We start from the raw sequence: 16507 nt of genomic DNA, 5'->3' as shown, positions 1-16507 counted from the left end.
GTCAGTGGTAGTATGATAGGGAGCAACCAAAAGATTGGGGTGGGGGAATACTGTCATTTAGAGATAGGAGTAGAAGGAGCTTTTGTCTCTTCTAGAGTGGGGGAATAACCCTCTTATGTTCTTCCCTATTTATTTGTGATTCATTTGCCTACTTATTTCAACTTTATATTCTGTCTTTTTTAAAATAAAATCAATATCACTGTAGTTTAATGTATATTATGTGTTACTACTGAATTTAAAATAATGTTCCTGATACAGCAGCAACAGTAAAAAGCAGAATCATTTGAAAAAATCATTAACTTGTTAATATTTTAATTGACTTTTTCATTGCTTTAACAGATAAGAACTCCTCATTACTTATTATAAATTAAATGGTAACCTTAAGTGAAACTGGCTGATTATTGCTTACTTGACAACATAAGAGTATGTGATAGGCTCTGAAAAAGTCTCTTTTTCTCTATAGCAAGTCACATCCTACAGTTTACAAACCTATGTTTGCTAAGGTTTCAGAAATGGAACCTAAGTCAGTAATAAATATTATATTATATACTGACATAGGTTCCATTTTTGAAAACTTAGCAAACTGCACCTTCATAAGATTGCTGTTGCGCTGGATTTCTTCTGTAACATGCAGACTTCTAACAAGCTGTTGTTTTGAATTACTTTCCCAGCTTCTTTCAGAAGCAGGAGAGTGCTGGGGAAAGACAAGCTTTGACAGTCTGAGTGCATTCTGAAATTGCTAAATCACTTTATTGGCACATGCATGTATATTTAAAATGTGTGGGTTTTCTTTTTTTACAGAGAGCCCTGGACTCCTGAGCCATGTCCCTGTTGGAGTTAAAATTCTTGATGTTAATGACAATCCTCCAGAGCTTGCCAGGGACTATGATGTCATTGTCTGTGAGAACGCAAAGCCCAGCCAGGTCAGTTGCTAATTACACACTTAAGGTCAAGTTTGAAAAGAGATCAGTTAAAAAGAGACAGAGGTAGCAATATAAATTATTTCTTGAACTGCTAATCAGTTATTCGAAACCTGAGACAGAAGGATATCTTGATTCTCTGATGCATTTGCTTTTTTATATTCTGGCAAGTTAAGTATTTCATACTAAAATCTTAATAATGCTATAACACTGAACAAAGTAGTGGGCTAGAAGGTAATCTAAAGGAAGTTTGCTCTGTATTAACTCATTGTTTGATTTCCTAAGTTTCTAATTTTATGCCTGAGAACTGTTCTGCAAATAGCCCAAGAGTTTTCTACATTCTAATCTGAATCAGAGAGGAACTTTCACCTTTTCTTACTGACCACTGCACTAGCAGCCTATTCCTATTTACCAGACTTGGCAGCTGAGAAACCTTTCTGTCCACTTCTAGTTTCTAATTCCCACTCAACCCTACACTCAGATTGCCTTCAACAAGTGTTGTAAGTATCACTATTCCAGGAGATGTCATTTACACAGTCTTACTCTGCAAAATTAATCAAAAGCCATATATAATAAGAGTAGGCTATCAGTAGAATAACAATGCCAGCATAAAAGAATTTCCATGAAATCAGCAGCAAAATCAACCCAGAAATTTAACATCTTGCAGCATTAAAACTTCAGCGTCTAAAAGGTCTTCAAAGGGGTTAACTATACCGCTCCTCTGTATATTTAGCATGAAGTGGATTGGGACTGAGACATCACAGAAAGCCCCATTCCTCCTTCAGATGGATATGGCACTTGAGAGCAAGATCTGATACAATAAGGCATTTTTTGTGGTAATCAAAAGGGCATTAGATTGGGAAAGACTGTTTTACATGTACAGAAACACAGATCTTGCATATTGTTACTATAGTGTCACTTTGAGGTGCATGGGTGCAGCAAGGCATAATTCAGTCTTAAAACGTGATAGAGGACTACATAAAATCCATGGCATTGCACTGTAATGTGGTAGATGATTAACATAACTTTCTGATCAATTTTCTAGCATGTTATGGTTTTAAGTATTTCATGGATGATATCTCAGTAAACTTATCAGAAGCCCTTCTCATTCCTCAGTTTTTATAATTCCTTGAGTTGGAACTGAACTTGATTTATAACAGTTATAGAGCAGATGACATGGTTCAGGAATTATTCAGATTATAATGTGAACTAGAAGTGAAATTTATGTTCCTTTAATGGCCCCAACAATCTCCTCACTTACTTAACTGTCCTGATAGCTTAGAGGCCTGTCTTCCAAATTCTACTTTCTTCTTCATCCTTCACACTGCCTGGAACAATTTCAGAAGCACAAAAGACCCAATGATACTATTTTCCCTACCCCTAGCTCTATAAAAACCACAACATGCTGTATCCATAATCCTTCTGATCTAACATTCCAGATGTGGAGGAAAAAAAAGAGAGAGAGTCTTCTTGGTATTAAGATTTCCCTCTCCCTAGCTGCAAAGTAGCTGTGGCTATCATCAGCCAGATAAATAAGAAGGTGGCAGTGTTTAGAGTACTGCTGGATGATTGAAGTATAACACGATTTTCAAATGAAGCTAAGTTTCCACACACACCCAAAAATCTTCCAAAAAGATTGGAAGAAGTGAACCAGCTCTTCTGGAATCTATTACTCTTATTTTGTTCCTTTCATCTCTTCATTGCCAATCTCCACACTTCACCTGCAAATCTTTCTGTTGGGAGTTTTCCTTATCCTTTAATAAATCTAGTCCTAGACTTAAATAGTCAATCCTCACCCCCACCCTGGGTCTGTATTTGTTAATTTGTTGAAGAAGAATCTGCTGGTTGGTGACAAAGCAACTCATGGGTGGAGCTACAGATAAACATGACTGGACAGCCCCATTATTTTTCTCACATGCTGGCCCTCCCTCCCTCTCTCTCTCTTTCTCTCTCTCTCATACCCTCTTGTCTCTCAAGCAGCAAGCCACAAGGAAAGGACATAAATGGTTTAAAGTGCTATGTGGTCATAAAGTCACAGATTGCCCACTCTTGTCCCAGATCAATGCAGGATCTGAGATGCAGAGAAAAGTACAAAAGAGGGAACAAATGTGAGTCTCCTTGTGAGAGTCTGCAAGTTTTAACAACATTCATAGTAAATGACAGTGCATTTACTTAAATGCACAGATATTTACATTACAGCAATCTGTAGGTGCAGGAGCATAGGCAGAGGTTCCTGCACCACCACCCCACCAAACACAAGCACAAACAGACATACACATCCAGTGTTTTCTTTCCCACAGCTAGAACAATGTCTTACCCACCATTTGTCTTCACTTTGTATGGGATAAAATGAACTGCATGCAGTAGCTGTCGGGTTTTTGCTCATTCTTCACTTCAGTCCTGAGTTATAATTGGGTAAATAACATAATCCCCAGTGATACTGTTTTTCGGATTTAATCATTTTGCCTGACAATGCATATATAGGTGGGTGGAAATCTTGTCAACTGCTGTTGCACTGAATTAGCAATACCATCCAGAGATTGACACTGTTGGTGAAAAGACCTCATTTATCCCTCTTCTCTGGAATGTGAATCTTCAGCTGTTCAGAGTGTATTGCATTGGCTTCATTGTATAACCCCACTCTACTGGAAATTGCAAAACTACTCTGAGAACTTTCTATGATTCCATCAAGATTCTTTTGGCTTCTTTCCAAATTCTTTCATTTGACAAATCATATTGGTGTTTTTTGCATACCCCTAACAAGAGCTATTTTGATGCCATGGTAAAGGCATCAAGCTAGAAACTAAGAGACTCTGAGTTCTGGTCCTACCTTAGGTGCAAAGCCAGCTGGGTGACCTTGGGCCAGTCACTCTCTCTCAGCCCTAGGAAGAAGGAACTGGAAAGTTACTTCTGAAAAATGCTACCAAGAAAACTGTTGGGGGCAGTCACCGGGATTCAAAACTGACTTGAAGGCACAAATTATTCATACACTGTGTCTTAATTTCATGGAACACATTTTATTTAAAAAAATGGCAGGATGATGATTATGATGATTCTACATTTTAATAGAAGATAGAAATAGCACTGCAGCCTCAAACAAAGTCAGAGAACTATTAATAAGATGTATGCAACTTATGGGGAGCAGTTTCAAATCCTTAAGAGCTGTCAGTCAAGAGGCCATCAGGTTGCCTCATGAAGTGGTAGATTACCCTTCACTGGAGGTTTTCAAACAGAGACTGGATAACCTTCTGCCCAAAATGCTTTAACAGCCTTCACTGAGCAAGTAACTCCCTTCCAGCTCTGATTCTACAATCCCTTCCAAGTTTATGATTCTATTGACCTGCACCATGCCCATGTAAGCAAGTGGCTTAAATAAAGTCATATATGAAAATGTTTTTCTACTCAGTTATTAATGCAAATATGAAACTGAACTGTTGAGAAAGTGTTTGGATCAATAAATCTGAGTGCTGAGGTTGTGTTTAGTTCATTTCATGATATTGCTTAAATGCTGTCCCCTCCAAATAAATCTAATAGATTAATAAATGACACCAGACGAGTATAAAATGCTATAAATGTCACCAGCTCAGTTGAATACTATATCAACAAGCTGAGCTTACAAGAACTTATTGAGTTCTGCCAATATTAAAATCCAATTCAAAATTAATCACACCCGCTATCCAATTTTCTTTCCAGATTATTCAGACGATCAGTGCTACTGACAGGGATGACATTACAGATGGGCAAAGCTTCCATTTTGCTCTGGATGACAATTTTTCTTTGAATCCCAACTTTACATTAAAGGACAATGAAGGTAAATCAAAGACATAACTGGCTAGACAGGGCTCTGTGTTTGCAGTGTCTCATTGAACAGAATTATTTCCTTTCCCATAATCGCTTTTTTCAATGTGTGAAAACCGTAATCTATTAGGACAGTGGTGTTTTATAACAAAGGATGCCATAGCCATATTTTTTGATTGGCAGCCATGTATATCCAGTGATCATATGGGGAAAAAATAACCTTGCAGTATTTTCTACTCTAACTATATATTATGATGTTTCTCATTTATGCTGCATACAGTTTAAAAGATTTTAGAGTGATTTGCTGGAACTATGTAGCTTCACTTTAGCTTCTTACTTAAAGAAGTCTATCATCGCAGCAGATATTAGTGCTTTTATTCTCTTTCTGAAAGGTCAGAATTAGGAAGAAAAAGGAAATTATTGCCTCTTGTCACATTGTACCTGTAGTAAAAGAACATAAAATTGTAAAATATTACAGGAGTTCATTTTCAGCTGAAAAATCCATTCAGTAAAATAGACATAATAATTCCTTGCTTTAAACTAATCCAAGAAATCAAATGGCTATTTATTGATGGTTGCACTTTAATAGAATATTGTAATAGGAACTAGATGCTTCCCCACCAAGCTTTAGAAACATTGAAGGCAATGTAAGGATTGTATAGATGGCTTACGTCATATTTGGCACTTAAATTTGTATATTTTTATGTATTACATTCCTTATCCGTTCAGTTACTGAACTTTTCTGGTTGGATAAATGTATGTGAGATTTCCATGCTTCTAGGAAAACAACATGACCTTGTACTGCTCAATAGATCAAGTAGCACCTAACAACCTTGGCTGAACTTAGAAGCTAAGCAAGAACAGCCTTTGTAAAGACTTGAATGGGGAAACCATTTAAGATTGGGAAGTAAAGAAAAAATCCCAGAAGCAGGCAGGGTAATACTGCTAAGAAAATTGCATAGAAGCCATCACCAGCTGTAAGTTTTTAGTCCAGCTGGGAGGTAGTATACCTTGGCTCCTTCTGGAAAAGTTAAGCAAGGTTGGATCTTGTTAGTAGTTGGAAGGGAGACAACCAAGAAATGTCAGGACTTAGGCTAGACTGAGAAATCAAAACAATCAAAGAAACCAGCACCAACCTGGAGAAGTTAATGGCAACCCATTTCCAAATTGTTGCCAAGAAAACTCCATGGACATTAAGAACCAAGTGCAACAATAAGACTTTAACTTTTTGAAACAAGAATCTCACTTCATTCATGGTGAGTGGCTTATAACAGTTGATATTGGCAATTAAAGGCAGAGTGAACACAAGGGCTGTGCTTGTATTTTGCTGCAATATTGTGTGTGTGCTTGCTTCGTTTCTTTGAATCCATGTTTTTGCCATAGTTTTAGACTCTTTGGGGTGAGAGTCAGAGCCAGTTAGCCTTAAAAATGTCTCCGACCTGGTGAAAAGCTGACCTGTGAAACAGGAAATGTAAAGGGTTTCCCCTTCAGAGGAATGTACTGGAGGGAACAGTTGAGAAGCATACAGATAGAGAGAAGTGGAAATAATTCAGGGGATTAGGTTCTTTCACTTTATTAGGAGTCCACTGCTGTTGCTCTTGCTATTTAATGCTGGACCCTTTGTCCTTCTTCACAGAGTAATGCAATCTTGTTGCCCTTGAACAGGCATCCCCACAGGTTGAAATAGATTGGATTTCCACCTCCTAGAGTAGAGAGAAATGTCCAGTCTCAAAGGGGGCAATTGGATCTTGGATGCCTGCTTCCAGCCCCTGTGGAAACCTCAAAGCCCATGACGTTCTGGCATCAATTTCCAATACCAGTAGAGCAGACTGGGAGGCATTTCATAGTGCATTCCAGAAGATTGGGATATGTAGCTCCCAAATATTTTTTAACATGTAGAAAAATGGAACTCAGTTTTAGACCTGGTCCCAGCGGGAGGAGAAATGAGGAAAGTCTGAAACAAAACATGTTCCTCTTCCCTCCCTTTTACCCTGTTGACATGAACCCAACACTACCTCTAACTTCAGGCCATCTTCTCTCTGTTTATTTATTTATTTAGAAAAGGGGGGGAAAGGAAAGAAGGAAAAAAATACAGAGAAATGACAAAATACAAACTTTGCATGGAAGAGTTTGAAGAATAATGTAAGATTAAAAGAAAGTAGAAACTATACCACTACAAGAAACATGTGACTTTTGTCCTTATATATCAGCTTGGATTAAAACAAATACAAAGATGCTTTCCTGCCAGTTTAACATTTTTAGGACTTTCAAAACTATTATATTTAACTATTACGAAAATCAGATTTTAGTTTCACTGAGAGATCTGTATAATGAAAAATACAATAATTAAAGAGTTTGAAACCCTTATTTTAAGAGAACCCTAATGTCAGATGTGACAGCAAGCCAGATACCGAATTATAGTCCATAAACAATTTTCAGGTTAAGTTGAAACTAACATTCCATAGGTTAAGCTACCATTCCTCTAATGAAGGAATTAAATATGATTTCTACTACAAAGCAGAAAGTGTTCTGGTGGTAATTATCATATATAAAGCCAGCTCAGTGTATTTTGTAGGTATATACGATTTAGTAATCAATATCTCCCACCACCATCCTTAAAAAACTTGTAGAAAATGGAAAACCTGTTTCATCCTACAATAGATCATCCTCCAGAATAGTTGACCTTATGACATTGCCACCAGATACAGTAAAAAATTCCAACTTGATTTTTACAGTTCCAAGAATGTTGTGAATAAGTGTTGTCCATTCTTGCAATCATCACTGGGGTACTATCAGCAGAAGAATATCTTGTACCTATTTTCTATTAGTATTTTATTTACCATGAATTTAATGTTTGTCTTCCATTGATACTCCCATTGTTGCATATCAAATGCCATTTTAAGTTCTGCATCTATTTGGTCATGCAGTCTTCAACTTATTCAGTCTCTGAATTTTATTTCAGTAGCAACATATATATAAGCCCTAGTAGACGTTCTATATTTTATAAGTGGTTCACATTCAGTTAAGTCTCTGAAATTACCACTTTTTTTTTTTTTTAGTTTTAGATTACAAAGCTTTGAAATTGAATTTTAAATTCAGGTATACTTTTTTGGGAGGCAGTTCATTGCAAAACCAAGAATCAAAAGCTACCTTTGAAGTGGACCAGTTCAGTGTAGGATTTAGCCAGTCTTACGCATTTAAGTCCAGTTCTGTTAAGGATTCGGTCAAATCTTGAGCACTCCTATCCCAGTTTTTACAGTGCTACCAAAGGCTATTTAAAATTGACAAAATATCTGAAAACCTGCCATCATTTTCAGAAAAGTAAAAATATAAAAATGCTTGAAAAATAAATAATCATGAATGAAATGTTGGACAGACATGGATTCAAATTGCTATTAAGATTTTAATACACTGGGAGATCTTGGGCAAGACATTTTACTGTGAAATAAGCAAGCAAAAGCTGACTTTCTCACTGACAGTCACTAGTCCACTTTATTTTAATGATGCTACTTATAATTTTACCTCTCATTTTATTTTATGTGACTCTTCAAAATCACATTTAAAGTTAAAATTATTTTAGATGTACTTTTTATGATTTGGGCTATACGCTGCCTTGAATGTTGAACCCAGAGAAAGTCAATATACAAATAAAAATATTTAAATAAATAAATCATCTTAAAATACACCCTTGAGAATCAGGAAATTATGCCCAGTGGGTGAACTTAAGGGACAGGAGTGCTGAGGGGAAGAATAGATATTCATTATTTTCTTATTATTATTTAGTACCAGATTTTGTGTACTGCTCCATTTCCAGACACCCTGAGTGGCTTATAATATTGATTGACTGATTGATTATATTCCATCAAGATGGTGTCGACTCTTAGTGACCACATAGATAGATTTCCTCCATGATTATCTGTCCCTAAGCTGGTCTTTCAGGTCTTCTAATGGTGCTCCCATCACCACTGTAACTGTTGCTGGTCACCCTCTTCTCCTTCCTTCCACCTTTCCCAGCATTAGAACCTTCTGCAGAGAGCTGGGTCTTTGCATAATGCGACCAAAGTAGGATAATTTGAGCCTCGTCATTTGTGCCTCAAGTGAGAACTCTGGGTTGATTTGTTCAATGATCCATTTGTTTGTTTTCTTGGCTGCGATATATTAATACATACTGTGGCTTACAGAGAGCCATAAAAAGATGGCCGTTCAGAAAGGCATTTGGGGAAAAGTAAGATCCTACTGCCCCCAAATGGTGGAGTATCAGATTGACACTTTATAATTGCATTAACTAATTTTTGTTTTTATATTCTTCTTATATTGATATTGTAAGTCACAGTATGTATTAATATACTGCAGCCAAGGTAAAGCACAAGGAGATTTGCATGATTTTGTTACTGTTGCCAATCTTGGTAAAATATTTTTATAGTCTTCCTGTGGAGTTGGTTTCTTGATCTGGTTGATCTTGTCTGATGCTATAAATGCTTGAGACAAAAAGGGATAGTACAGAAATTGTTTTCACGTTACACATCTAACTCTTTGAATCTCTAACCCATGTCATGCAGAGAAACAATAAATATTGATTTGCTTGAAAGAATGCTGGGAAGGAGCTCATCCTCTGTGACAAAGAAAGAATGGCCATTTCTCATTTAAGCAATATTATAGAAATAGACTTCGATATACATAGATATTATCTTTATAGCAACTTAGACTAGTTGAAATAATGCCAACAGAGCTGAAAAAGTTACTTAAAGGAAAAGACACAAAACAGATTCTCCCATATATATTTATGGCTGACATTTAAGATAATATGATAAAAGAGCTCTTGAGTTACAAACAGTACATAAATGAATACTCTCCAAAGTAGTTCAACATTCACTTTCATTTCACTTTCAACATTCCTCTTATATCTGTTTTCTTTGGCATTCCCATTGCCTGCCTTTGATAGCTTTTTGGGTACAGGAACTCAAATTATTCTAAGATGAATTCACCCTTTGGCAATTTTAAAAAAAAAAAAAGATACAATAGCCCTGGGTGCACTGTGAATTATCTGGGATCATACCTAATGTTTCCAAATTTGTTAATGCTTTATTTCATTTCAGGCATACATGTCTGTGAGCCAATGTTCTAGTATATGAGAGTTCTGTAATTAAGAAACTGAACTTCAGATTAATTGGATGACCTCATTTCCAGTATGTTGAGATTCATGTTGAAAGACAGAATATATATGTAGTCTTTTTCTTGGCTACTATATCAACTGTTGAATCTCTGACAGCTAGGGAGTCAAGAATATACCCATGAGTTGATCATAGTTAACTTTGTGTGAGTTTAAGCTTACATGAACAAAGATTCAAGCAATTTCCTGTTTTTCATTCTACCTTTCACTTCTGTTTGTTCCATCTTTCCTTCCTTCATGGATCCACCATATTTCAAGTGAATATACCGTGTGTGTGTGTGTGTGTGTGTGTGTGTGTATGACAATTGCTATCTTGATTTCATCTTATATTCTCCATGTTCCTGTTTCAACAACTCTCAATAAGTAAACCATTTTTCTTTACCTACTGTTTCTTTCCTATAAAATGCTTCTTGTCCTGAGACCCATAAAGGCATTTTTGGGCACAATCTGGGTTTATATCTGTTCCATAGTCGCAATATGACACTTCTAATATAATGATTCTTAAAATCTACATTAATCTTAACTATCATACCATAGAAAACCATGCCATCCGAACCTCAGATCATGCCCTTCTAATTCTAAGATCCTCTTACTTCTCGGCAGAACCCACTCTTTTATCCAGACTAAGCAGCAGGCTGCAAAGTACAATTTAAAATCAAGCAGTCCCAATCCTCCTCATTCCTTTACATCTTGAAGTATGTTATATTTAACCATTGATTTTTTTCCCCTTGTCATACAAACTTAGATATATCTTTCTGCCATTGTTTAAATTGTACATCAGTTGTCAAAATAGGTATTGTTTGAAACAAAAACATCATTCTTGGCAAAACATTCATTTTTATCACAGAAATTCTTCCCAACAATTACACTTGTAATTTCTCCCATCTTAACATGTCCTTCTTGATTTCATTCCATGTCTCAACGTAATTATTCTGGTATAACATAAAATTCATATTAGTCATAGTGATACCCAAGTATTTCACTTTTTTCTCAATCTTAAAATGAATTTTTCTATCAATTCCTTTTGTTTTTCAATGTCCATATTCTTTGTTAAATCATTGTCTTTCGTTTGTTAATTTTAAAGCCAGCTAATGCCCCAGTGTCCTTTAGTTTTTCCATTGATATATTTATTCCTTCCAGAGGATCTTCCAAGATTATCACCCGGTCATCGCCAAACACCCATAATTTATAAATTTCTCTTTTAATCTTCAGCAATTCTCTCATCTCATCTTATATGTCCATTCAATACTTCCCAAGTTAAAATAAATAGCAATGGTGACAAGGAGCATCCTTGTCTAGTCCCTTTCTGTATCTCACAAGGTTTCGTTAATTCCCCATTCACAATTACCTATGCCTTTTGTGAAGTGTAAATCAATTTTACCCATTTGGGAAAAGTCTCACCAAAGTCCATATCCTCCAAAATGTTAAACAAGAAAGTCCAGTTCAAATTGTCAAAGGCCTTTTCTGCATCAAGAAAAATCAGTGCTGCTTGTTTTTCATTATGTTGTTCCAAGTATTCCAAAATATCCAATACATTTCTAATATTGTCCCTCAGCTCTTTTTTGGGTAAAAGCCCACACTGATCTTCATGGGTAAAGTCCTGTAAACCCATCTTCATTCTCTTAGCTAAAATCATTGTCAATAACCGATAATCATTATTCAGTAATGATATCAGGTAGTAATTTTTTGGTGAGATCAAATTTTGACCTTCTTTGGATATTAATGCTATACTGCCCTCTATCCAACTGTCTGGTATTTCCAAGTCTGTAAAATAGAGATAATCCTGTGTTGCAACAGTTGTAGTAGTTCATCTTCAAAATGTTTATAATAAGAGGCTAGTAAACCATCTGGTCCAGGTGCTTTCCCTATTTTGACCTTTATTATAGCTTCACAAACTTCTCTTATTGTTATAGGTCTATTCATTAATTGTTTCTGTTTTTCTGTGATCTTCAGTAAATTTTGTTTCTTTAAATATTCAACCTTTGCCAGGGAAATTTCTTCTCCTTTATATAATTTAGAGTAATATTGATTAAATATTTTTGCATCTTTAAATTATCAGTTATTATAGTATTTCCATCTTGTAGTTTTAATATCATTTTTGCCCCTCTTTTTCTTTCCTCAATTTATATGCCGTTTCCCTTGCTTATTTGCAAATTTAATTTTTTGTTTTTGTTTTGCATAATTCATTCTTACCTCCATTTCTCTTACTGTTAACAAAGACAACTGCTGTTGTAGAAGTTTAACTTGTAAAATAATTTTCTTTTTTGGGAATTTCTTTAATTTTTCTTTCATTATCTGATCTAAAATCACTTGTGTTTTCTCTTCTCTCTCTCTCTCTCTCTCTCTCAAGTTTGCTATTATGCTGCATGAAATGTCCCCACATAAAAGCTTTACTTGAGTCCCAAGCCATTCTTATATCTGTACCTTTATTAAAATTATTGTCAAAAAAAATTATTTTAACTTCTTTTTACAGTCTTCCATTACTGTTTCTTTCTGCAACAATGTTTTGTTTAACCTCCATTTGAAGGAAGTGTTTTTTCTTTTAAGTACTAATGTTACTGGATTATGGTCTGAAAAAGTCTTTGGCAATATCTCTCCACTTTGTGAACATTAGTAGCCAAATTCTTAGATATCCAAAACATATTGATTCTTGAAAAAGATCTGTGTCTTTCAGAAAAATAAGTATATTCTTTTCCATCACCATTTTTGTGTCTCCATGCATTTACCAGCTCTAAATTGTCCATCATGTCAAAAATAACTTTTGGTAGTTTCCCTTGTGTTGTTTTAATATCTTTCTCAAAGGTTCTGTCCTTCTGTGGACAAATTACTCCATTCCAGTCCCCTATTAAACACCAATTTTCATATGGTAAGTCCATTAATTTATCCATAAGTCCTTTGCAAAAAATGACTGTCTTCATCTGGAGCATAAATTCCTCTGGAGCATAAACCTCATCCCATTTTAGCACTGTAGATGTTACCTAGCCAGGTAATGAAACGTTTGCAAGAAAAGAATCAAGCTCAGAGAACCCCAAAGACTCCACAGAGCATAAATTCCCATTATCAAAATTTTGGCCCCATGCAAAGTAGCTTCCACCCCCACATATCTACCATAATCATCAGTCAATATCATTTCTGGTTGTAATTGGGGGTTTATATACAAAACAACTTTTCTCTTTTTAACTCCCACTGAAACAAATTCTTCACCCAAATTTTTGCAAATCAAATGTTTTTACAACTTTTTTTCTTGCAGACTACATCTTGTTTCAATTTTTTAAAATAGTGAAATAATTTTCTTCTTTTTTGAGGGGCATTTGCTCCATTTACATTCCATGTTAGGCATTTATAATCCATATTTATGCCAAAAACGTAGAAAAGTCAATACCTATAGCACCTAGCATGGTGGTCTCGACCTCAGTTTCTTGTTATAGTTGTTCAAAGTCTAGTGAATATGCCTTTCTTACACTGTAAAGCTAAAAGAATATTTCTTTACAACTGAACATTAAATTACTTGACTTTTGTTGTGCTGTGAGATTGTGGTATCTATAGTAACAGGTGCTTGAATATGTTCCCACAAGATTGCATTTTTACAAATATGTTGGCAGTATGTAATGATCAATACATTCCTAAAGAATGTTAGGAAGAGAATGTTGGTAGAATCAGAGTGTGAAAATTATACTGTATACTACTGATGTGCTAAATGTTTCAAATTTGAATAGCTGGAATGCCTTATTCCAAACTGTTTCAAGTTTGAAAAAAGATATTTTGTATTCCAACCAGGCTTTTTCAGATACTTTGAAAAGTTTTAAGCTCAAAATAGTGTACAAAATTACCAAAAAAAAAGTCAATTTCAAACTGAAATGGCTGTTTTAAACTTGCTACAAACATTTTAAATTGATACATAATCATTCCTTTTGAATAAAGCACAGGGAGTGATTACTAAAGCAGAGAGAGAGAGAGAGAGAGAGAGAGAGAGAAACATTTGGTGAAAAAATATAAGCAGAAGGAGAAGACAGAACAGAATAAGATGAATAAACAAGAGATTTTCTAGTATTCCAATAAGTGATTAAAGATAACCAAATTCACTATATCATTTAAAAAACTGAAAATCACTATTCAACTCTATGTGGGATACAAATATCAAGAGCAACAGACAATACAGTATGGATCATAAAATGAAATAACTATTAATCTTTTTTGAAGAAAAAGAAGAAATTATTAATATACAAAAAAAGGGAAAAATAAATAAAAATAAATAAAACATTATTAAGAAATTAGTTGCTTGCAAATTATACTCTTCCCTCCTATTTTACTCCAACTGTTAACTGCAATCAATTTAATAATATCATAATATTATATATAATTATAATATAATTATATTATAATAATATAATAAGTATGCATTAGGAATTGTTTCTGATTTCTTGTTACACAACAAGGCAAAGGTAGACATTTAGAGTATGGTTTCTAAGGGAAGAGAAAAACAAAAGGAGAAGCTTCCAGTGAGGAATGGCGAACTGACACCCTGCTAACAGCGGGAGACATTATAGGCAAAAGCAGCTGGATGCTGGATCCAGACTACCAAAATTCTCTCCAGAGAAAGGAGAGACTTATTTGAGATTCCCCATATATACTCCAAACAGCTGTTTTGTTTGTTTGTTTGTTTTTGGTTTGTTGGTTTGTTTGTGAGTATTCTGCAGAAACTGGTGTTTTTGCAGTCTCTTACAAACAGCTGGGAGTTGTGGGATTTTATCAAGCTCAGAGCTGTGAATGTAGCTTTCTATGCATTCAAGGTTCAACCAAACCTCACTTTTTAAATCAGTTTGGAGTTTACTTTTCTTTCCTTTTTTTTTAACCACTTGTTAAGATTGAAATCCTGTGGAACTGCAAGTTTGGTTGTATTTGCTGGGTGAGTTCTCCTCAGTCCTTTAAGAAAGAAAATTACAATTTTAAAGTTTTGCCATTTTTTTTTTTTTTTTATGGAATATACAGCAAGAGTGTGATTACAGTGCTGATTTTAGAAAGTTTTAAACGGATTAAGGGTTCAGGTGATTTGAATTAAAGAAAGACTTTGAAGTTAATGAAAAGAATCCTTTTCTCATGAGAAAAGTTTTTGTTTGTATCTAAACAAACAATAAGACAACCTTGAGGGTTGGACACTAGAGGGTACCAGAAGGAAATAAATGTATCAATGGCTACTTTAAAGGAAATTTTTGATGAGTGGGCTAAATATGTAATTATAAATTTATCTACTATTATCGAATTGGAATATGATATTCAATAAAAGTTCCACTGAATAAAATCAAAATTTATTTGAATTTCGATTTAAAAATGATAGCTTATAAGAAACAGATGGAAATAATAGATTTACAAATGAAACTAGACGATTTAATAATTACAAAAAATGTACAAATATCAAACCAGAAGAGTGATGCAGATAACTTCTCTACAATGGATTTACACAAAGGACTTGTTGGAATTGTCAAAGATTTTGTGAGAAGGGACAGTGAAAATATGAACAGTGATGTGGATAATTTTTTCTTCTTTACTAGAATTACAAAAGAGGTTTGATAAGGATGCTAATGACTCTGGGAAAAGAGATGAAGAGAGTATTGAAAAAGCAGAAGTTTGGACTTTGAGGGAATTAATGATTGTTGGGAGAAGGAAAAAGAATACAAATGGGTTGTTATTTTTGGTAACATTTAATGGATTTTTACTGATTAGGATTGTATGATGATGTTTTAAGGATTTTGTTTATGAAGATGGGATGTTATCTCTGGTGAGGTACCTTTTTATTAAGATAGGATGGTGATGTTTTAAAATTTTTATTTGAAAATGAGAGGGGGGATTTGTTTAAATAAATTGAGATACAAGTGTAAAAGGAAGGATTCAAAGTGGATTTATTAATGTAATTTGCATTGTATGTTGTTACGTCTGATAACCCTTAATGGACTTTTGCCTTAAATATTTGATTATAGAGAATGGAGTGAGATACGGGGTGAAGAGGCTTTTTTTTTTCCTTTTAAGAGATGGTGATAAGCTGTTAATGTTTATAGTTGCTGTGGAGAGAGGGGAGATTTCTTCTTTTCCCTCTCTCTCTCTCTCTCTCTCTTGCTTTTTTTTCTTTTTTCTGCATTTTTTCTTTTTCTTTCTTTATATATATATATTTACTCTGTGTAGAGTGTATTAGTTTTATTTGTATAACATAATCTTTAATAAAATTATTACAAGAATAAGGGAAAAGAAAAGTAACAAACTAGATTGATAGATTTCTTGTAGCAAGATTGACAACAAATAAATACTATTTGAGTAATTATCCAGGGTTCAGAAGAGAGTGCTAATTCAATATAAATCTAATATCAGTATCCTCCCACAGGAGGAAGATAGCGCCTTATTCAAGAAAACCTCAAAGTTTCCACACATCCAAAAAATATCATTACAACTTCCCATTCTTAAAGTGCCCCCCTCCCCAAGAACAACAGTAAGGTGGCACATCACACTGCCATATGTTGGTTATGTCATTCTTTCAATACTGCAAGATCAGTTCTTAGCATCCCATACTACATGTTCAAGTGGGATCAATGTAAAATATCCAGTAGGGGGCTATATTCAGTGATGTGCT

The 16507-nt window shown here is 34.7% G+C and overlaps 1 protein-coding gene across 2 annotated transcripts in view; it reads left to right on the top strand.

Moving 5' to 3' along the window:
- Window positions 1–16507, top strand: part of CDH18 (cadherin 18) — a 302248-nt gene that overhangs the window by 272858 nt on the left and 12883 nt on the right. For both annotated transcript variants that reach the window (XM_088130719.1, XM_088130718.1), the window contains exons 9-10: window positions 802–923; window positions 4614–4731. In XM_088130719.1, the coding sequence (XP_087986845.1) occupies window positions 802–923; window positions 4614–4731 (240 nt within the window). The remainder of the gene's footprint in view (window positions 1–801; window positions 924–4613; window positions 4732–16507) is intronic.

The sequence above is a fragment of the Python bivittatus genome, unplaced genomic scaffold, assembly GCF_059951505.1.
Source record: "Python bivittatus isolate LINGU-HERP-01145 unplaced genomic scaffold, Pbiv_v1 ctg000840_np1212, whole genome shotgun sequence".
In the NCBI taxonomy this organism is placed as follows: Eukaryota; Metazoa; Chordata; class Lepidosauria; order Squamata; family Pythonidae; genus Python; species Python bivittatus.
The sequence above is the reverse complement of the archived record's forward strand: the minus strand, read 5'-3'. Positions and strand labels throughout refer to the sequence as shown.